This window comes from Sceloporus undulatus, chromosome 2 (assembly GCF_019175285.1).
Source record: "Sceloporus undulatus isolate JIND9_A2432 ecotype Alabama chromosome 2, SceUnd_v1.1, whole genome shotgun sequence".
Classification (NCBI taxonomy): domain Eukaryota; kingdom Metazoa; phylum Chordata; class Lepidosauria; order Squamata; family Phrynosomatidae; genus Sceloporus; species Sceloporus undulatus.
Window position 1 is genome coordinate 178,188,885 of NC_056523.1, and position 22,721 is coordinate 178,211,605.

General features: G+C 41.0%; 1 protein-coding gene across 4 annotated transcripts in view; it reads left to right on the top strand.

Moving 5' to 3' along the window:
* Positions 1–1,998: 1,998 nt before the first annotated feature.
* The window catches only part of SENP1 (SUMO specific peptidase 1), a 38,604-nt gene continuing 17,881 nt past the window's right edge, over positions 1,999–22,721 (top strand). For 2 of the 4 annotated variants that reach the window (XR_006102034.1, XM_042450238.1), the window contains exons 1-10: positions 1,999–2,200; positions 8,051–8,102; positions 11,102–11,232; positions 12,523–12,604; positions 13,878–14,037; positions 15,917–16,088; positions 17,199–17,302; positions 17,386–17,636; positions 18,167–18,221; positions 19,388–19,426. Coding sequence is in view for 3 of the 4 variants with exons in the window: in XM_042450238.1 (XP_042306172.1) it covers positions 8,099–8,102; positions 11,102–11,232; positions 12,523–12,604; positions 13,878–14,037; positions 15,917–16,088; positions 17,199–17,302; positions 17,386–17,636; positions 18,167–18,221; positions 19,388–19,426 (998 nt within the window). In the remaining variant the exon portion in view is untranslated. Of the gene's footprint in view, positions 2,201–7,520; positions 7,620–8,050; positions 8,103–11,101; positions 11,233–12,522; positions 12,605–13,877; positions 14,038–15,916; positions 16,089–17,198; positions 17,303–17,385; positions 17,637–18,166; positions 18,222–19,387; positions 19,427–22,721 lie in introns of all 4 variants that reach the window. The other 2 variants (XM_042450240.1, XM_042450241.1) reach the window with 2 other exon arrangements.

Genomic DNA, 22,721 nt, shown 5'->3' on the forward strand with positions numbered 1-22,721 from the left:
CACTACCATGACTTATTGCTATGGTATTCTGGGAACTGTAGTTTTTTGAGACTTTTAGCCTTCTCTATCAGAGCACTCTGGTGCCACAACAAACTATATCTTAGTTCCCAGAATTCCAGACCATTGAGCCATAACAGTTAAAATGGTCTCAACCTGGATTATTTCTGTGGCCCAAAGGACTTTTTTTTTAGTTGAACAGTCAGGCAATACAAACCCAATACACCTAATTGTAATGAACCCCAGATGCATACAAAGTTTACAAGTTACCTTTGTCTCGGTAACAACTTAAAAAATGTTAATAGAAAAGGACACTGAACCTCAAGGGAAACCAAAGGAATTATTCTAGGACAGAGACACCAGAACTTGAAAATGGACATGTTAACATTAAGTCATTACAGTCAGCCCTCTCTTTGCATGGATTCCTTATCCATGGATCCAAACATCCATGGCTTGAAAATATTTTAGAAAGATATAAATCCCCAAAAGCAAACCTTAATTTTGCCAATTTTACTATGCCATTGTATTTAATGAGATTTGAGCATCCACGGATTTTGATGTCCATGGAGTGTCCTGGAAGCAAACCCCGGCGGATACCAAGGGCCCACTGTACTTTCAGAAAGTATAATGCATTGCTGTCAATCACACACACACACACACACACACACACACACACACCTGAAACTCTGAAAAGCCACTGCCAAGCAGCAGAAGGGACACTTCCTAATAGACATCACCTTTGATGACCAAACTGAAACTCCATCCACAACAGCAGTCATACCTCCAAATAACAAGATGCTGCGCAAAACCTCTTAACAGGATCCATCTGCACTGCAGAAATAATCCAGTTTGGCACCACTTTAACCGCCACGGCTAAACGCTATGGAATTCTGGGAACCGTAGTTTTTTCTTGCAGCACCAGAGCACAAACTACAGTTGCCAGAACTCCATAGCATTGAGCCATGGCGGTTAAAGTGGGGCCGAACCGGATTATTTCTACAGTGCGGATGCAGGCGCAGTTACTTTTTTTAGGAGCACACCTCCCGCAATTGCCCCTCCAGCCAGCATAGGGGATTCTGGGAGTTGTAATCCCACATCCTCATCTGTGCCCTGGCTCCAAGTCTCTCGCCCCATGATGAGAGACTCTGAACTGACCCCACACAAGGCCAGTGCATCTACTTGGCAGAAATGGTACAGTTTAGACACCGCTTTAAGTGCTGTGGCTCCATCCTAGGGAAATCCTGGGGTTTTTTAATGGAGTAATTTTAATAGTGTCTTGTTTTATTCCTTTTTAAGAGTTTTTTTAAAAGATATATGATATGTGTTTTGCATTTTTGTATTGTATATAGGTTGTTTTAAAATATGTAACAGAAAAGCCAGGTATAAATGAAAGTGTTATTTATTATTAGTATTATTATTGTTTTACAAGGTCTGTGGCCTTCTCTCCCCAAGAGAGTTGGTCCCTCACTCACTGCAAATCCCAGTATTCTTCAGGAAGGAAGCAGTTAAAGCGGTATCAAACTGGGTTATTTCTACAGTGCGGATGCAGCCAGGGCAGGTTTCCTTTGTTAACAGAGGTGTGTGAGACCACTCCACATGCACACACATACCCTTCCTTCCTCCCCCAGCCTCAGAGCAGCCAGCCAGGCGAACCAAACACGTGGCTGAGGCCAAAACAGACACAAAGGACCCACACAACACACACATTGAACCCCTTTTTCCCAACAGTGCGCATGCGCAGCCCTTTCATCCTAAGGCACTTGCCTAGGCCGGCACAAGCCACGCCCCTTTCCCCTTGTTGGCCACGCCTCCTTTCTCACTACTTCAGTTCTCTGGTCTTCCTCCTCGGATTCCTTATCTAGGCCCGCATGCCACGCCCCTTTCCCTTGTTGGCCACGCCCCCTTTCTCACAACCTCTGTTCTCTTGTCCTCGTCCTTTTTTTTCTTTTTGGCCCGGAAGAAGGGAAGTGAGGCCGAAGGGGGCGGGGCCAGGGAAAGCAGGGCAGCAGCGGGGGAGCTACTTCCGGTTCCGGCCCCTTTGAGAATCCCGCCTCTGGTCAAGAAAGAAGAGAAAGGTGTGGAACCCCAAGGCTTCTCAGGAGAAGGAGGGCGCGCATGCGCAGAGGGAAAGGGAGCGCGAGAGGCGGCCGGTGGTCGCGCGCGGGAGCCGTTTGTTTTTTGCTCCGCGCGGCCTTCTCTTCCGGTAGGTCTTTTCTAATGAGCCCTCCCTGCCTTCTCTCCCTCCACTGCGCTCCTTTATTGCTGATGGTCGTTTCCGACGCATGGCGACCCTAAAGCAAACCTATCATCCTGGGGCTTTCTTGGCAAGGCTGCTCTGCTCAGTTCCTGCAAGCCATGCCTGTGGCCTCCTTTATGGAGCCACCCAGCTAGCCTTTGGCCTTCCTCTCTCTCTCTCTGCTTCCCTCTGCCTTCCCTACCATCACGCTCGTCCCTCCCTCCACGTTTGAGGCTTTGATTATTCAGGGGTTATGTTAATGTGTCCTCTCTAGGAATATCTAGGTCCTCCTCCATGCAACTCTATGGTCCTCTTTAACCAAAAGTGGCACTCGAGAGAGCGTCCACTCGGCCTTTGTGGCGCCTCCAGGGCAGTCCCTTGGTCAGTCTCTGAGGATGCTGACCACGGAGTTGCCCTGGAGGAGGACCTAGGGATGCCTAGAGGGCTCCTTTCAGGTAAAAGCACCGTGTGTTTGTTATTTGTGCTCTTTCCACATTCAGGGGGGGCTGTGCCCCTAACCCCAGCAAATGTCTTTTCTAATGTGCCCTGCCTTCTCAAGATGAGGCCAAAGTAGAGCAGCCTCAGGTTGCTCTTCCTGGCTTCCAAGGAGCCTTCTGGCTCCATCTGCTCCAGCCCCACTTGTTTGTCCTAAGCGCTTCTCTCCATGACCGCATCTCAAATAGGTTTCTTCCTACCCACTTTCCTCACTGTCCATCTCCCACATCCATGCAAGGCAGTAGGGGATACCTAGCTTGGGCAGTTCTAACTTTGCTGCTTAGACTTATTATCTCTTTACTCTTTAGGACCTTTTTCAGTTCTCTCATAGCTGCCCCCTCCTTTTCTAGGCTTCTTATTTCTTGATTGCAGTCTCCGTTCTGATCAATGTTTGATCCCAGATACAGGGAAATCTTTAAATGTTTTGATATTTCTTATTGTTCAGGTTGAATGTATGCAAGTCTTCCACGGTCATTACTTTTGCTTTCTTTATGTTCAGCAGTAAGCCTGACTGCACTTTCTTCCTTGGCCTTCCTTAGGAGTTGCTGCTGTAACATTGACATTTCAGAAGAAAGCCTCTGAAATTGTATGAAAAGTGGGCCCAGGGGGCGGGCGGAGGAGCAACTAAAATCACACGTCAGACTGTCAAGCATCCTCATTGCTTTGTCCTGGCTTCCCTCCTTAAGAGTTTGGTCTTCCTCACAGAAGGAAAGAGAGAAAGAAGCTTATACTCTGCTTGGTTTAGTGGGAAGATTTCAATGTCTGCCAAGACTCTTCGCTTTCAAACCCTCTGCATGGACCAGTCTTTCTCCCTGAGTCGGCAAGTACAGTCAGCCCTCCTTATCGATTCTTTATCCATAGATTCAGCTATCCACAATTTGAACATATTCCAAAAACATAAAAATTTCAAACAGCAAACCTTGATTTTGCCACTTTATATAAAGGACGCCCTTTTATTAAGCCACTGTGTTTAATGGGACCTGAGCATCTATGGATTTTGGTATCCACGGGGTTCTGGAACCAAAACCCATCAGATACCAATGGCCCACTGTACTGTTCTCTGTCAGTTAAAAGTTCAGCTTTGCTTCTGCCATCCATCCATGTGCTTCTCTGCTTAATGCTGCTTGAGTGTAAAATTCACTTTCTTTGTTCTCTTAGCAACTCTTTTATAAGCAACTGAGATTTCTATTTGTCACCTCACACCATGCCAGCATGTTTTGCATTTCCATTACATTCCACTTTCCTCCCCCCCCCCCCCCCCCCACCTTTCATTTTTCCCCCTCTCCTCGGTATACCCATGGCCCAATAAAGATAGGCCAAAATAAAGCTGCATCGAGTCACTTTGGAGGTATGCTGTTTAAATGATACATGTGTTTTAAGAGTACAGAAGCTGCACTGCAGCTTCCAGACTGAAGGGCCCAAATCCCACTCTGAGTTATGTGATTTCAGGAGCTATATTGTCTGCTCTGTCTGAGGATGGTTGTCCAGGGACAGAAGCAAAAGGTCATTCCTATCATTTGATGCCTTAAAATGGAGGTCCAGGGGCTGGGTCTGTGACCTGTTTCATGTAGAGTAGGTGCAAATGTTAAGTGGCACTGAAATACCCATTTTAAAATTATTTATTACTCAAAACCTGGTTCACTGAGTTTCCCATTACAGTGATACAGTATTGAAGTCTGCTTATTAGGAAAGCGCAGCTATTAAATTCTGTGGTCACTTTCCTGACTTTGTTTGCCCCCTCACTTTTTTTTAGTGATTGATCACTGCTTGTCTGTCACGACACAAACTTCTTTGTTTTCTTTCTGTCATCTTTTCTAATACAGCTGTAGCAGGCTGGGATTGTTGGTGTTTACTCATGTTAATTGGCCACATGACTTCCTCCTGCCCTTTCTTCAACTTTCTAATTTGAATTTCCTCTTTCACTTGATGGTTCCTTCTCTTGCCTGTTTTACTGCTTTCACACACTATGATTTCACCCATCTTTCTCAATAACACTTGTTGCTGTTCCCCTTTTAATATAATGTGACAGCTAACCACATGCTTTGTGTATGGCTGTCCTGTAAAAACAATAATCCACTGCTTTACTTAGTGTACGCAGGCTTTTCCCTCACACTTCCAATTTATGATGAGAGAGGATAGTTACAGAGACAGTGATTTTTAGTATGGGATTAACATAGGTAGGCTTGAAACCGATTCTTCTAATATTTATTTGTGAAAACAGCAAAAATTTCCTATTTTAATCATCCACCCTCATAATAATAGAATAGGAAAATTAGGCTGGAAGGTGAAATAACTTGCCCAAATAAATACCACTAATTTTTATATGTTGACAACCTGTCTCTGTCAGAATAAAGTAGTCCATTTCTTTGTGAAATCATCTTAGTGCAGAACAATTAGATGAGTGATCACACCCTGAAAAACTAGTTCTACAGTTTAGCTTTTAATTACATCAGAGCACATGGAAGAGGAGAATGCAGAGTGAATATTAATCTCCTTTACTTTTGTAATGACTATGTGAGAATAAACAAGTTACATTGCAGCAGGTTGACACATCACAAAAATGTGCATATCCTTGACTACTTGGTCAAACTGACAGCCTTACAGTTGTAAGGCTTGTGATACAGGCTAATATGCTGGGGTTTCTTGGTTTTGTTTGCCTGGTGGTGGTAACAAACAACTTGCCTCTTTTAGGTTGTGGTGAAAGAAAGCTCTGTCTTGTATCACATTCCCTCAGGAACACTTACAGGTTTATGCCACACATAAAGTGATGGCATCTGAAGGGGAACAGAACTGAACTCTGATCTCTTCTTCATCACCTCACTGTTATTGAAGGATGAAGTGTCAGAGAGAAGGGAAAAAAGTTGTGTATCTACTTGTTGGTAGCTTTAGAGAGCTTGCTATAAAGTTATGCTTCTGAGGAAGATTTTCTTTGCGGGGAGAGAGGCATGTTCTTTGTAGCACTTGCTTATCATGTTGTATCATAGAATCTATGGGTCCATACAGACAGGCCAAAATAAAGCTGCTTTGGTCACTTTGGAGGTATGCTGTTTAAATGATGCATGTGTCCTAAGTGTCCGGAAACCACGCCAAAGCCACGCTCCAGTCCTCAGTATACAGTATACATTTTTTGGGGAAAATAATATTCCAACAGCCAATAAAAGAAATCAAAGTGTCATACTAATTATTCAGGAGAGAACTACAGAAACAAATATTTTTCCAATAGGCATTTATTGCTTGACATGATCTCTGTCTCAGCTACAAGGAAGAGAATATCCAAAGCATGAATATGACCTCCACAAAGGCCCAGTTTCAGGGTGTCATCCAGTGATGTTCTGTTGATTGGGAAAGAACCATTGCAGATTGTGGGGTTCAACTGTGAGAGCATAGAGGAAGACAGTCTGCTAAATAGCCTGACTACTTAGTATTTACAGTTTTGTATATCACCAGAAATACTTGAACATGTTTCAGTAGCTAATAGCCAGAAGTATTGTATTGACTATTTAAATGGGCAGGTATACCACCATTAACAAAGTAGATGTCTTCCTGGGCATTACTTCTTCAATAGAAAATTTGGTACCAGAGGCAGGAATAATATGGAAAGAATTCTCTTTTACTGCTCCTGACCACAGGATTACCCCCAGTATTTCTCTGAGTTTACTGAAATCAGCTTTCCTAACGTCTATAATGCATGTCTGACTATGTGTGGCTTCTCCTTTCCACTGTATAACAAATGCCAGGAGAACATGTTCACTCCCACCTAAGGATCCCACCACTTGTACCCCATTAACCAGGTCATCCTTGTTGGTTAGGATCAGTTCTAAAATAGCTGACCCCCTTGTTGCCTCTTCCACCTTTTCGACAATGAAGTTGTCTTCCGGGCTAGTGAGGAATTTGCTAGACCTTAATGTTTTGGCTGAGTTTGATTTCAGTAAATATCAGGATAGTTGAAATCACCCATCACTACTACATCTCTCCTTTTTGAGTGTGTGGTCATCTGTTCTAGAAAGGCATAATCCAATTCCTCAGTGTGACTTGAGAGGTTTGTAGTAGACTCCCACAATAACAACCCTTTTGTTTCTCTTCTCTTTAATTTTTTATCCAGATATCGTATTTGCTTTGTTGTGCTAGGAGTTCAAATTCATCTTGCTTATTTCCCACGATCTGTGCATTAGTGTAGAGACATTGAAGACTATGGATCCTCCTCACTAGTTGCCTGTGAATTCCCTCCCATTGTTGGGTCCCTGCGCTATTTGTCTTGTTCCCTCTATAACAATTTGACTAACTGGCGTGAGGGGCGAACTATCCCTTGCCAGAAGTCCCCCCTCATGGAACCACAGCCCATAATCCAAGAGTCCAAGTTGTTCTTAGTTGCATCATCTGCAGAGCTAGCTGTTCACCCCTGTTATTTTTCTGTACCTTCTTGAACCAAGCCGTTCAGCTGGGAGAAGAGATGAGAAGATCACCTGTGCATCCCATCTCTTTCAGCTTCCTACCCAGAGCCTCATAATCCCTTATGGTATTCTGAAGGCAGTGCCTTGCATTATCATTGGTTCCCACATAGACCAAAAGGAAGGGCTAATGCTTAGTAGTCTTGACAAGTTTTGTCAACCTCTCTGTCATATGACAGATCTTTGCCCCAGGGAGACAACACACCTCACAAGACATTTTATCAGGTCCACAAACCACTGATTTTGTATCCCAATTCAAAATTTGATTTTGAATTTATGATGGATCACTATGTTATTTCCTTTATATTGTGAAAGTAATTCTCATTCTTGCATTTTTCATACAGTGCTCAGTAGCTGTGCTTTAATCACAATCTTGAACAATGTTGAACTAGTAGAAACTGACAGAATGATCAACATCTGCTGGCTTACACTTACATGAGCAGGTGCGGTGGGTGGATGAATTACTCTTTTTAACACCCACATAGATCTTTATTTCTTTGAATCTTGCTCCATCAGTTTCAAAGGTTGAAAATTATTTATACTGCTCCAGGTTGGCATGGATGGGAGAAGGTTTCCTTGGCAAATGAACAACTGGGTCTTCTAGTGTAATGTAGCCCCTCTCCTGCATGGAGCTCCAACCCATCCCAATCCATTCTAGGCGTAGTCTTATGTGGCCCATAAGACTAAGGGGTAGTCTTATATGGCCCATTCTCATTTTTTCTCGAAATGTAGTTGTCTTCTTCAGAAATCCGAATATTTCTTTGAGCTGAGGAAATAAGGGATTTGTACTAAGCAAAAAAGGCAGGGGGTGACCTGAATCTTTTTTTATCCAGTGCAGAGTTATTCACCATTATACCTTTTGCTTTCTTCACAGGCACTTGAAGCTTTCATTCCCTGAGCTAGTTATGTGAGCAGCATCATAATGGGTGAGTTTGGGTTATACAAAACCACTTTATTTAAAACAAAATCCACAAAGGAGCAATACCTTTACATCTTAGAGGTACCTCTAGCAAAGGTAAAACTTTCATTTGAACTAGAATTGCCAAGTTTTTCCAGATATAACAGTACAGGAATTCCTGAGAAGTTGAGTGTTCCCTGACTAAGAAAAGGGCAGTTAGTTGACCCACAGGACCAGGTCAGTCTGGATCTCAAGAGAAGTTAGCAACTTTTCTGTTGCTAACAGGGTTGAAATTTTATTAAATGTTTTTTATTGCCTTTTGTCCCCAACCCCTACATGGCCAAGAAGGCAAGTGACTTCTACCTGTACTGACATCCTGATAGACCTTCTTAACTGATAATAGGAATAACATCTGAGACAGAATGTAGTTCTGTGACTCTCACACTGTCACTTTCATTTTCCTGTGTGATTTTTAACATCTTTGCTTGATATTTTGTGCATTTTGGCTGGACAATGAAGGTATCACTCTTTTGTGGATTTCATTGTATTTTGCTGCATGGCCAACATAGCTATCCCTGAGTATGTTCATTTCACTTACAGTTTCCCCCCACATTTTTATAAAAGGTTAAAGAAGTACTCAGTAGGACATAGCAGCTTCATATACGTTCAGATATGTTCAACCTATCTAACAACAGAGGCTGAAAAGCTCTTGTGAGTGTATAAGATTAGGATCAAGTGCTTTCAATTCCAGATGTGGGAGTTGACTTCTATCGTACCGTCAGTGGCTTTGCCAGCCATGGTGGGGTGTGGGATTCTTGCCATAGTGAAAGTGAAATAATGTCAGGTTTTGGGTGGAGTATAGAGGAGGTAAGGACTAACTTGCTCTACATCTGCTGTGCTTTTTAGTCTACCATAAACATCTGCCGATTGGTTCAATAGGAACTGAGCAGATGTAGCAATGGCTGGAAACTCCTATCATGTAAGAGATTACCATTCATTTTTCCTATGTTTTACAAGTGCACGGCTGGAGTTTAGCCTTAATGACTTATGTTCTGAGCAGCTATGTCTACTGAATTTAGTCAGTATTAGTGAAGTTAGTAAGAGACAGAGTTGGTTGGTTTAAATCAAATGACTTTTTTTTAAAAAATCCTGTTTTTTTAAATAGATAATTTATGTATTTTTTTAAAAATCTGGCTATTATTACTATTTTCCAACTCTCTTACCGGAACAGCAATGACTGTTTGAAACTACACATTTTAACTATAGAAGTTTATTAAAAGTTACTCATTGTTTAGTCCAGTATCCAGTGTCATTTTAATAGCTTCATTTTATAGAGAAAGAAATACTATTCAAAAGCAAATCCTTCAGTTAATGTAAGTTCAACCCAAACAACTCTGAGACTTCTCAGAGTTCACTTAGGGCAGAAAAATGAAATGCACAGATATACAATGAAGGACACCTGGCTTAATGAAACTACATGTGAAAGGGATCTAGGAGTCCAAGTAGACCACAAGTTGAACATGAGTCATCAGTGCAATGTGGCAGCTAAAAAGGTCAATGCGATTTTAGGCTGCATCAATAAAACTATAGCGTCTAGATCAAGCGAAGTAATAGTGCCATTCTATTCTGCTTTGGTCAGGCCTCACCTGGAATACTGTGTCCAGTTCTGGGCACCACAATTAAAAAAGGATGTTGAGAAACTGGAGTGTGTCCAAAGGAGGGTGACTAAAATGGTGAAGGGTCTGGAAACCATGTCCTTCGAGGAATGACTTAGGGAGCGGGGTATGTTTAGCCAGGAGAAGAGAGGATTAAGAGGTGATATGATAGCCCTGTTTAAATATTTTAAGGGATGTCACATTGAGGAGGGAGCAAACTTGTTTACTGCTGCTCCAGAGACTAGGACCCGAAGCAGTGGATGCAAGCTCCAGGAAAAGAGGTTTTACCTCAACATTAAGAGGAATTTCCTGACAGTAAGGGCTGTCCGACAGGGGAACACACTCCTTTCTCGGAGTGTAGTGGAGTTTCCTTCCTTGGAAGTCTTTAAACAGAGGCTGGATGGCCATCTGTCGGGTATGCTTTGATTGTGAGTTCCTACATGGCAGGGTGTTGGACTGGATGGCCCTTGTGGTCTCTTCCAACTCTACAATTCTATTATTCTACTTTATATTTTCATGTACTGTATAGTCTACATATATTCAGCTTTAATAGGAATAGTAAGCAATAAAAATTTGATAATTTATAAAAAGATGTAAATCATATCAAAGCCTAATGACTTTGCATTGTTAATGATAGAGAGCATTAAAACATGTTTGATCAAGCTTTCTAATACAGTCAGCCCTTTATATCCACTGAGGTTCCATTCCAGGCTCCCTTTCCCACAGGTGCTAACAACTCCAAGTCCTGTTGGTTTTAATGGTGGCACGGCTGCATGCATGCACTGCCATTGGGGTGAATGGGGCAGAGCCATCTGCGGATGCTCAAATCAGTGGATGGCAAGCCTGTGGTTGGAGTGGGCAGACTGTACATAAAATAATGTTTTATGATATTACTATAATAAGCAGGATTCAATTTTTTTCATTAAAACATTAATGAGAAAAAACTTGTTTAAACGAAAAGGGTTTTTTGAAAACTGTTTTCCTCAACCCTCACTACTTTTATGCTCACTGCTCTTTAACAGCTTATTTTAGTCTAAAGACACATTCATTTTCCTGTTCTTTTTAACTTATTTTAGAAAAGAATGTATTTTTTTTTCCTTTCAAGGAAAGCTTAATGTTTTTGCAAACTTCTCTGTTTCCCTCAATTGTGAGTGGGTGGGAAAATAATGCATTGCCTTTTTAAAAATGGTGCTGCTGGTTTTACTTTGGCTTTTCAATCTCATCCTTCTTCAAAATTTGTTTTTTCAGGTCTTTGTAGTCTGCAGAAGAACTCTTTGTGTCCTTAGACAATTCCTAGTAGACATTTCTCTTAGAACATGCATACATTCTTCTTCCTGAAAATCTGACTATTAGGATTTTTATTTTTTTACAGATGAAGCTGCTGATAGTATGAAGATGGATGCTGGAGACTCTGTGTTAACTAATCACACATCTGTATTCAAGACTCTTCCTCTACAGCAGAATATTTCCTCAGGAGATCAGCTTCCAGTGTCTGGCAACAAGGTTTGGGAATTAGCTGCTTGTTGTATCCTTATCTGCATCCTTCAGCGGTTTTTTTATTAAATAGCTTTGCTCAGTATTGTCTTTCTGATACAGCTGTAATTGGTCATTTGTGCTCTTTGGATTACAACTCTTACTAGATTTGCTTGATTTAAAGATTTACGCAAGACAAATGTAATGAAGCTGAGGACACATATGTGCCGTTTCATCTGATGAAATACAGATAAAACTATATTAAGGGTTCCTGAGGTTCTGTGGTAGCAGAACATGATGCAGAAGTAATAGAATATCCTTACTCTGCTAATTATAAAGCCCATCTGTTAAATAATAAATAAAATTTTAATTTATATCCTTCTTTTTGTTTCCACAATCAAAGCAGCGTACAACCTTTAAAAAATACAATACACTGGTCCCCCGGGTTACGAAATACCCAGGTTACGAAATTTTCGGGATACGAATAAATCCCATAGGGATTTATTGTTTCGGCTTACGAAGGTTTTTTCGGGTTACGAAAAAACCCCGGCGCTGTTTTAAATGGAGCCGCGGCGCAGCCGCGGCTTTTTCCCCATTAGCGCCTATGGGCTATTCGGCTTACGAAGTATCCCGGGTTACGAAAGCGGCGGCGGAACGAATTAATTTCGTAACCCGGGGTACCAGTGTATATACAATTCCCCCCTTAAAAAAGAATTAAACAATTCCATCCATTAAAATTACAGATAAAAATCTGAGAACAATACAGTACTACAATAATAAAACAATGGTGGGTAGAGTCTTAATTTGTATAAATAAATAAAACTTTAATTTATAAGACAACAGTTTTATTTAAAACAAAACTGTTGTCTTTAGCTATACCACCTTGATGTTTACGGAATTTATTTATTTATTTATTTATAGTATTTATACCCTGCTCTTCAGCCAAAAGCCTATCAGAATGGCTTACATTTTTTAAAAATTAGACATTTCCCTTTTGCTTGCTAAAAAAACAGTACTGACACCTTATAAATCACTTCCTCATATTCAAAGTTGTGCTCCTAGTGATTCTGTCTTGCCCAGTTCTAAATGATACTCTAAATTGTAATATAATTTCCATGTCTAGAATGTTGCTTGTAATCTAAATGTGTCGCCTTTTTTGCATTTTAGTAACCAGTTCTGAGAATGGTTACAAGCTGCAAAACACAGCTCTTGTTTCACTTGGGCTGCTGTAGTTCATGATCTGTATTGAAAAGAGCATTTCTTTTCCTTCTGAATGTGGTTTTTTAACGTCCTTTGTTTTTTATTTACTTTTTTGTTCAGTTTTTATCAAACAAGGTTGACAGTTCAGAGACAACTTTAACTTGTCCTGGAAATGCCTCCTATAGCTTCAAGTATTTGTCAGGTAAGGCAGACTGCCTTAAATACAGTTGATGGGCTAATTGGGATCTATCAAAATATGTATAGGTTGTAACACTGGGGAGATTATCTATATCTTATGTGTGGTATATAATTCTTGCTGCTTATGGCGACGGGAATGCTTTTCACTGAAGCACAGGAAGCTTTCTTCTTACTGAAACTTAAACAGTTTGAAATGGCGCTTGTGGTTTTAGGAAGAGTCACTACTCTTTCTAGTTACATTTCAAGTTACAAAGTTACAAGACATTTCTAGTTAGAACACGAAACCAAAGAGCAGCAGTCTCTGCTGTAATAATCCTAGATACCCTGAAGGCATCAGACCCTGTCTGATCCTTGAAGTCAGGCCTGGTTAGCACTTACGTGGGATACTCCAAGGCATACCAGGTGCTGTAGGCTATATTTCAGAGGAAGGCAGTGACAAGCCTTCTCTGTATTCCTTGCCAAACTACCAGCTAATAAGAGTTCCCTTTCTTTGGAGAACATGTACTTGGATAACCCATACTTGTATTGTGTATGTGTTGTGTCAGACTCTCTGAATGTTCTGTGTATTATTAAATGTGAGATGCCACTATTTCTGATGACTATATAAAACTGGGAAGGGATCTTTCTGTACCTTTTCAAAAATGATTGTGAGTTGGAATTGCACTGTAAGAATTAATGCAGGGACATCTTAAAAGACAGGCAGCAATTAATTCTTAGAACACCTTAAAAGTGAGGAAATTTGTGACAACACCTGTGAAACTATGGCGGGTTACAAACCGGCACTTGGGACGTCCGCAGGACGTCCCATTTTAAAAAAGGGGCGTCTCTTCTAGACACCCTTGGCTCTAGTACGAACTCTGTCCGTACAATATGGCGCCGGCCATTCCACACGACCGGTGCCATCTTTACGTATCGGACACTGTGCGTCCGAACGTGTCACGGCGTCTGTGACGTCACAAATGCGCCCCTGGCGCCTCGTGACATCACAGAGGCGCCGCAAGAAGAAGCTCCATTTTGGAGCTTCTTTTTCGGTCCGTGCGGGAGACGCACGGTGTGGGTGCTACGGCTCCCACGCGGACCAAGTGGCGGCGGTTTATAACCCGCCTATATTTAGGAATTATTTGAAGCACCTGTAGTTTATTTCAGTTCATTGATACTGGCTAAAGCAAGGTGCTACAAACATGAAATTTCTCATAGAGGCAATGCCAGTGTTTTTGTTAAGCTCGATGTGAGATTGCTGGCTTCTCATTCACTGTTCAATGCTTATATTTTGACAGAACCTCTGACCTCTGAGACCTTTCAAACCACAGGAGCGCTAAGAACATTTGGAACAAGTGCCAATGGACAGTGGAGAAGTTGTGGTTCTACGCTCGGTTCTGTTTTACAAAAGCCTAGACCAAATCGCAGTGTATACTTTGAGACACGCAAAACTCCAAGGTCTGTATGTTCTCATTGGATATTGTGTGTGGTTTAACACATTTGTCAGTTTTAGTTTATTTCAGCTGTGTGATATAAGAGTTAAAAAAAAGAAACAGTATATTCAGTAACTGAATACATAAAACAATAGCAATTACATTTTCCACATTGAGCATTCTGAAATTTATCAAGTAATGCTTAATGCTATAAGCATTATATATCAGGGCATAAAAGAGCGTTTGAACACAGTGGTAATTTATTTGTTTGTTTATATGCAACTTCCACCAGATTATGTCTGAAGCATTTGAAAACATATGGGAAGACCAGCAATAAATACAATTCAAAAGTAAACCCATTGAAATGTGACTCCCATGGACCTAGTCTAAGTATGACTAATGTTATGGATAATCAGTTTTAAAATGCAATTACAGGGATATGAAGTGTGTGTATGTAGGTAAGTTTGCATGTGTCAACTTGTTCAGTTGCCTGCAGAGTGAACTGCAGAGGGAGGCAAGGAATTTGTAGCAAAAGAAGCATTTGGAATTCTGTGTTAACTCCTCCTACTGCCCAAGAAGGCAGGGATCACTCAACCTTGCATCCTTCCGTAGTTCACTAAAATGAATAACCAGCTTATTGGGGGCAGTTAGCTCACACATTGTAAGGGAGTGCCTAGTTCACTGATAAGTGGTATATAAATGTACTTGCTATTGCTATATTGGCTCATCCACCAGTTGATCCTTGTCTCGCCACAGATCTTTATAAACTATCTTTGGATATTCTTATTAATTCATATGGTTTTCAGTACCATCTTTAGGATGATGATACTGAGCTGTATTTCTCTACTGCAGAAGTCTTTTTTGACATAGAGCATCATATTTTAACATGTCTCGGCTTGGCTGCTTCATTGTTACCTAAAATTTAGCATGACAAAGGTTTCTTCTGAAACCTTCTTTACAATATACATTTTACATCAATGTTAATAACTATCCTGTAAACAAATAGTGTTGGTTTTATTTTTTTACTCCTCTTTGTTTTTTGTTCCTCACATTGAGGTTGTAGCAAAGTCATGTTGCCTTTTTCTTTATACCTTTACCAAAAATCAGATCTTTTCTTTCTGATTCTTCTGCTAAGACCTTAGTTCATATCTTGGCCATTTTCCACCTTGATGATTGTAATCTTCTTTTGACTGGTCTTTCATTATCTCACCTTAGCTCTCTGGTTTGCATCCAGCATTCTGCTCCTAAGATTATATTTTTGGCTTGTTGTTTTGATCATGTTACCCTACTTTTGATACAGTATCTCTTCATTGGTTACCCATTCCTTTTAGGATTCAGTGCAAACTTCTTGTTTTAACATTCAAAGCTCTACACAACCTAGCTCCTCCTATTTTTCATCCCTTATTTCTTTTTACCAGCCTGCTTGAGATTTGTGTTCTAGGAACTCAAGGCCTCTCACCCAAATAAGGGTTTCCTCTTCTTTGGCTTATACTCTTGGAATTGCCTCCTCGAACATTACTTCCCTCATTATTTTGAAACCTGAATTAAGAACTTTCTTGGGTTTTTTTTAAAGCTTTTGGAATTTTATTTTAATATTCTGTATTTTGGTTGTGTTGAATGTCTATTCGGTTTATATTATATTGCATTTTTTCTGGATAATTTGTTTTAGAAATGTATGAGTCTTGTATTTTTATTATTCTTTCCTTCCCTCTGTGCGCGCGTGCATGTGTGTGTATACATGCACACGTGCACAAACATGTGTGCAAACACATACACACACATTTTAAATTGTATTCCCTTGGCAGCACCCATTGTTTTTGGTTGTTTTATTTCTAAAGTGCCAGGTACATCGATGGCACTATATTACCCCACTTTTGATATTGAACTTTTTTTTTTTTTTGCAGTGGCACATCTAATTCATTTGCAGGGAAATCAAACCACCATTGCCATGTTTCTGCCTATGAAAAGTCCTATCCAATTAAGTCTGTTACCAGTACATCATGGAGTGCTACATGCCGTCGGAGCTTGTTAAGTCCCAAGAAATCACAGAGGAGATTCATCAATACTGCAGAAGAGGTGGGTGAGAAGAAAAAGTAGAGAGAACTGAAGAGACTTAGATAGAAAGATTCTCATGCTTTGAGATTTTCTTGGTTGGGTAAGTCTTTGTCAGTCAACCCATTTCACAAATCTGGCTGGTATTTTGTGATAATGACGAGCTCCATGTCGCACTAATGTCATAGAAGAGTGGCATAGAAACCTGTTTGTCTAATAAGCCCGTATTACAAACATTTTTAATACTTTGACTTTTTATACAACATAAACTCAACCTGAAAAAGAAATCCTTCTCATTTCCACACCATTCCCAAGAAAAAACTATCACCTTCCTTCTCCATCTTATTAAAAATAATGAAATTATTATTTCCAATAGATTTACTACACATTTTTGAATCCATGGATTTGTGCATCCACATCTTGAAAATGTTCAAAAAGTATATACATTGCAAAAAGTAAATCTTGTTACATAAAGGACACCATTTTACTACACCATTGTATTTAATGGGACTTGAGCATCCACAGATTTTGGTATCCACGGGAGTCCTGGAACCAAACCCCAGTGGATACCAAGGGGCCACTGTATAAACAAATACAGGTCTATCTTATGTTACATTTATTTGACAGTATGGTTAACTCCTGGGTAGAGAGTGGAGAGAGATATTGTTCATCACTAGGGCCCCTTTCTGTTGACATTTAAAGCATATGAAAACACACCCAATCTTATTCAGGTCAACTCTTTAATTTTACCAAGGGTGTTGATTTATGGATCAAAATGGTCTTTGCATCCCAAGTTAATGTTGTTGTTATTGTTGCTTAAACTGTTTTTTGCCCTTGTTAAACCCTTTTACATTCTCAGGCAGATAAATTGAGGTGTCCTGTTATACTGTAGGATTCAACATGGTGTTGTGGCTTGAGTGTTGGACTGTGACTCTGGAGACCAGAGTTCAAATCCTCCTCGCTCAGTCATGGAAACCCACTGTGTCACCTTAGGCAAGTCGCACATGGTCAACTTCAGAAAGCCCTGTGACAGTTTTGCTTTAGGATTGCTAGGAGTCAGAAACAGCTTGAGGGAACACATCAACAGTTGTACTGTGTAATATTTTTAGAGAGTATGTGGTCATTTCTTCACAGACTGTTCGAGAGGAAGAGAAAGAGATCTACCGGCAGCTGATTCAAATGGTTACAGGGAAAAAACTCTCAGCCTCCAAGACCTCTTCACCTTTGTCCGTCCACTTGTGAGTCTTCGAAATATACAGATCAAGTTAGCAATTTGTCTAGTTCATCTTTGCAAGTTCTAGTCTTTTGTTTTTGTTTTCAGGCCCAGATGCACAAGTTCCAGTAAAAACTTTGTACAAGAGGCTGAAAATAAGAGTAGAAGCCCTTTTGATGTTTGTGACACTCCTGCAAGCAACCAGTCATCTACCATTCTCAGGGCTCAGGAGCAGCATTCTCACCAACCACTGCAACATTTTATTCATAATTTCCCCTCACATGTTAACTTTGAGCCCAAGGATGCTAGTACACCAACCCAGCGAAATAGTCAACCAGCATTGGATGAACACGCTGAAGGTAAAAGTTAGATATAAGTTTATTGATAGATTGATTGGCTTCCCTTCCCTATCCAAGATTCTTTAGTTCTTACTTTTGCTAGATTGAGGTTGGGAATCATGTGACCCTGAAAGGTTGTTGGATTTTACATTCCAGCAGTTCCAGGCAGTGTGGCCAGTACGGAATGCTGGTACTTGCAGCCCAACAACAATGTGAGGGTTGCATAATCCCCACCCTTGTTCTACATCAACCATAAATCAAAAGTGGCTTATTGTTATTCTCACATATAAAATATGAAACTGGCAATCAAATCCTGATTTGTTTACTTATGAATAATTTCCACTTGTAGCCTGAGGCTGATGGCCCCTGTCCAGTTACCAAATTTATATTTCAAAAGTAATTTGAATTCTTGTGTGAGTTGTAAAAGTTTGGCAGTCAAATACCAGTTATGATATCTACGGTGTAACTTAGTGGGAAAAGTAAGTCATATTTCTAGAAAAACTTATTTTTGATGATTAATTTTAATCTTGCTGTGTATCTACTTTGTTTAGGTTCTGACTCTGTCATAATGCTCAATGGTAAAGACACACAATCTCCAGCTCCAAGGTAAGTATTTTTCTTGTCAGATGGAAGCCAAAACTGAGTTCACTGATATTCAAAGATGGGGGTGGGGGGGAGAGCCAGTTAAAATTAGTTGTCCTTAAGTTCCATTTGAATCAGTGGAACATGATTATGAGTCATCATCATCATTCCCACTCTCAATCAAAGATTGACAAGAGTCTCAATAATTTTAATGGGCTTTAGTGTGGCTACGTATGTCTGGTATTTGGCCACTTTCTTTACTGTGTGTTTTGTCTCACCTGGATGTTTTTTGACATTTACATTTGTTTTAGTTTGTTTAGATATTTAGCTCAGATTGCAATGTGTAGTTGGACATCTGTGTGTGTGTGTAAATGCTGTAAAGTCACTTGTAGACTTACAGTGCTCCATTGAATTTCATAGGGTTTTGTTAGGCAAGGCATACTTAGAAGTGATCTAGCCATTGCTTTCCATTGAAATACAACCTGCAGCAGCCGATATTCCTTGGAAATCCCCCATCCAAATACAAAACAGGCCTGATCATGCTTAGCTTCCAAGATCAGATGGGATCAGGTGCCTGACAATTCTGATCTTATCTCAGCTAGAGCAGAAATGTATTGTCCTATTTGGCCACAGAAGCTTGACAGATAGTTTCTTTGTACCACAACAGGAGATTTTGTATGTGGATCCCCCCCAAATAAGCTTTCTTTTTCCGATTGTAACTTCATATCCACAAGTGCTTTTCCTTCCAGGGCATAAACTAGTAGGCAATAATTTAGGAGTGGAAATAGTATTTCTGTATTTGCATGTCAGTCAGATCTCTTCCTCTATTTTCTGCATACAACTATTGGTTTTCATTTCTGTCAATGCTACTACTTCTGAAGCCTGCTTGCACTGCCATCTAGTGAGAGGGTTCTAGCATTGCATCAGCCCCTTGGGTCTATTATTCAATCAACCACCATAGCTGTTTCCCATTCTCTGACCTCAGTGAGCTCTTCAACTGTCCACAGTTTTTGACCTATATTTTACCTCAGTTTGCCTATAGGCTATGCAGCTGGCTTGAGTTATTACATTTTATTTCTGTTTTTCTTTCATAGATATCATTGCTCTTTACTGGTGTTTCAGCTAATACTAATCTGTTTTTCTCACAGAAGAGACATTTATACTTTTTTTCACCTGTTTTCTTCTTTCAGTACACCTTTCTTTGAGGCTGAACTGTGGATCAAAGAATTGTGAGTATTTTCCATTTCTGTTCATTAGAGATTCTCTCAATGGTTTATTGATTCAATGTGCATTTATTATTCAAGTGTTAGCCTTCTTATACATGCAGCTATTAAGCACTACATTTCCAATTCTAATTCAAGAAACTGAAGTCAAAATCAGGTCAAATTTTATTTGCATCAATATTGCAATAACCATTGTAGTTTTAACAAATACAGCATATGTCAGCACACATCACTAGTGTAGAATACTGATACTAAAAAAATATACATCAAAAATATATCTGTTTTACTGAAATGGATATAAACATAATTGAAGGGTGTTGGGAAACTGTGGTTCTTCTTTGTGATCTATGTGCTCCACACAAATGGATCTTGTGCCACAGATCCGATTCTCAGAAGGTGCATGTGAGGCACGTTTCCAGGGCTTAGTAGCTTTTGATGATAACTCTTCCCCTTCGGGTGCCCACATAAAGAGAATCAAGAGTTACTCCCCTCTGTTCCTTTTCATCTGTTCTTGTGTGATTTACTTCGAGATCTTCAGATATTGAGTGGCTTTGTACTAGTTTCAAGCTCCTTCTTGTTCTTCTCTTTGTCCACTGTCAAGGATAAGAAGAAACACCCTTTGGGTTGTCCTGTGTTCCCTCCCACCCTTTCCCCTTCCCCTCTATCCCAACCTGGTTGGCTGTTTCCTCAGAAGTAGTGTATGGCTTTCAAGGCCTTGTTTGAGAAATGCGCTTTGTGTGGAGGGAAAATGCCACATTCAGATGGCCACACAGAGTGTCCGTTCTGCCTTCGTGAGAGGCACCAGGTACATTCGAGCTCTATTTGTTGCTGCTTCATGAACCAGGCCCTGAAGATCCGTATTTCTTGGCTGTGAACCCATTTCTGGGTGCAGTCTCTTAAGGCGGTGGAGGGGGCTGCTAAAAACTGTTCCCTTCATGTAGTCTTTGTCTCCATTTCCAAGAATCAGTGGTACCAGCTCCTCCAGCCCCAGGAAGATCAGTTGGTTCACTCTAAGGCTGGAAGGGGACAGAAACAGGACATGTCTGACTATGGCTCTGAGAACTAAGAAAAAGGCCAAAGAGGCCAACACGGTGAGGCACAGTTCATCAGTCCCGTGACCAGCATCACTACTGATTCTGTCATTAGTGAGATGGTCAAACTCAACTAGTCTCCTGGCTCTAATACTTGGTCCATACCGAGGTTCAGTTGGTTCAAGAAGTGCCTCAGGTGTCCACTACAGGTTTTCCAGCATTGTCAGATACCATCTGGACAACTTCCTCTTCTTTTGCCTGCCATCACCTCATGGGGTATCCCTAGTGTCTCTTCAGGTCACACATGACTCTACGCCATCGCATTGTTTACTCTCATCCCTGGATGGGAACCTTTGTAACACATCTGTGTACACTTGTCGATTCTGAACAAGGAAGACTACTGCTACTGAAGAGACTATCAATACCGATTTTCTAAGCACTATGGAGATATGGGATGTCAGTACCCTCCCTCACTGTGACATTTCCACTTAGTATCCTCGAGACGTCATTGCTGCCGGTTGCACTCCTGCACACCTAGATCATACATTTGCTATATGTTTCATCCTGCTTCGAGAGGTTATTCTCTATGTCAGCTGGAATACTCGACTTCATCTGTGGCAGAACCTGCAATACTACTGCCTCAACATCTACAAGCTGAAATGACCAGTCATTGACTAGAACTCACTATGGACAAATCAGCTGCCTTGGTGCAATACTTCAGCACTCCAACTGAGATACTGAAGTTCAGATGCAGAAGACACAATCCAATGTACTAGTTTCCCCAACTCTTACTACAAGACTTGGCCCATGTCTGCGTGAGTTCCTTTCTTGATTCTTCAGAGGATGAGGGTGAGGCACAGCAAACTCCCATCATAGTTGAAATGGCACAGTTGAAATCCACCTGCAAGTTCTTGGCAACCTCATCCTTGATTTCAGGCAGGCATGAGCCTTTCTTCCCTTGGGACTCAAGCCATCTGGAGTTTCATCTCTTGGATTTTTACACTTGTTGTTGGTATTGGTAAGACTTATGATGCAACTGCTTCTTCTCTTTGTGTCAACTACGATAGTAATTTCATGTGTGATGTTATGCTTCCACCCACTGCAGCTGTGATTTCTTTGACACTTCAGCCCCAGACAAGATCCCCTTGACAAGCAGATGTCCACTCCATCTCGGATTCGATCCATACTACATTGGTAGCTTCAGCCCCACAACCTGTCCATTGGAATGCCTTGCCATCCTTCTTAAGCCATGATTTTTTTGACAGATACATTTTGCTCCGGCTGGGGAGCTCACTGTGCAGGCCTGACTGTTGAGGAAAAGTGGTCCAGTCAGCAACAACACCTTCACATTAGCACCTCAGAGATGATTGGGAAGGTCAAGGCCCTCAGGGCTTTTAAGGGATTTGTCAATGATTGTGTGACAACATAAGCAAGGGAGAGACCAGGTCAACCACAATGAACTCCCTGGGTCTACAACTGTGGGAATGCTGCATACCCAGGATGGTTGCCCTGCTGCCCTTATACATTCTGGATTGAGCCAACACCCTAACCGATTCCCTAAGTCGAGCAGTGACACAGATGAACGAATGGACTGTCTGACAGAATCTGTCAGCACTTAGTGTGCAGATGGAGACATCCCATTATCAATATGTTCACCTCTGTGAAGAATATAGGATGGGGGACACCTGGCTTAAGGAGATTACGTATGAAAGGGATCTAGGAGTCATAGTAGACCATAAGTTGAACATGAGTCAGCAGTGTGATGCAGCAGCTGGAAAGGCCATTGCTACTTTAGGCTGTACCAGTAGAAGTACTGTATAGTGCCTAAACCAAGGGAAGAACTGAAAGAAAGAAAATGGCAGCATGAGCTTTCGCAGACTTCAGTCTACGTCCTCAAATGCAAATGAGGAAGTAGACTGAAGTCTATGAAAGCTCATGCTGCCAATTTCTTTCTTTTAGTTAGTCTCAAAGGTGTTACACGATCTCTCTACATACTTGATTCTACAGACTAACACTGCTATATCTTTGAATTAAATCAAGGGAAGTAATAGTGCCACTCTATTCTGCCATGGTCAGGCCTCACCTGGAATGCTGTGTCCAGTTCTGGGCACCACTATTCAAAAATGTTTTCAAATTGGAGTGTGTCCAAAGGAGAGCCACCAAATTGGAGACAGGCCTGGAAACCAAGCCTTCTGAGGAAAGACTTAAGGAGTTGGGTATGTTTAGCCTGGAAAAGAGATGGTTAAGAAGTGGTATGATAGCTCTTTTTA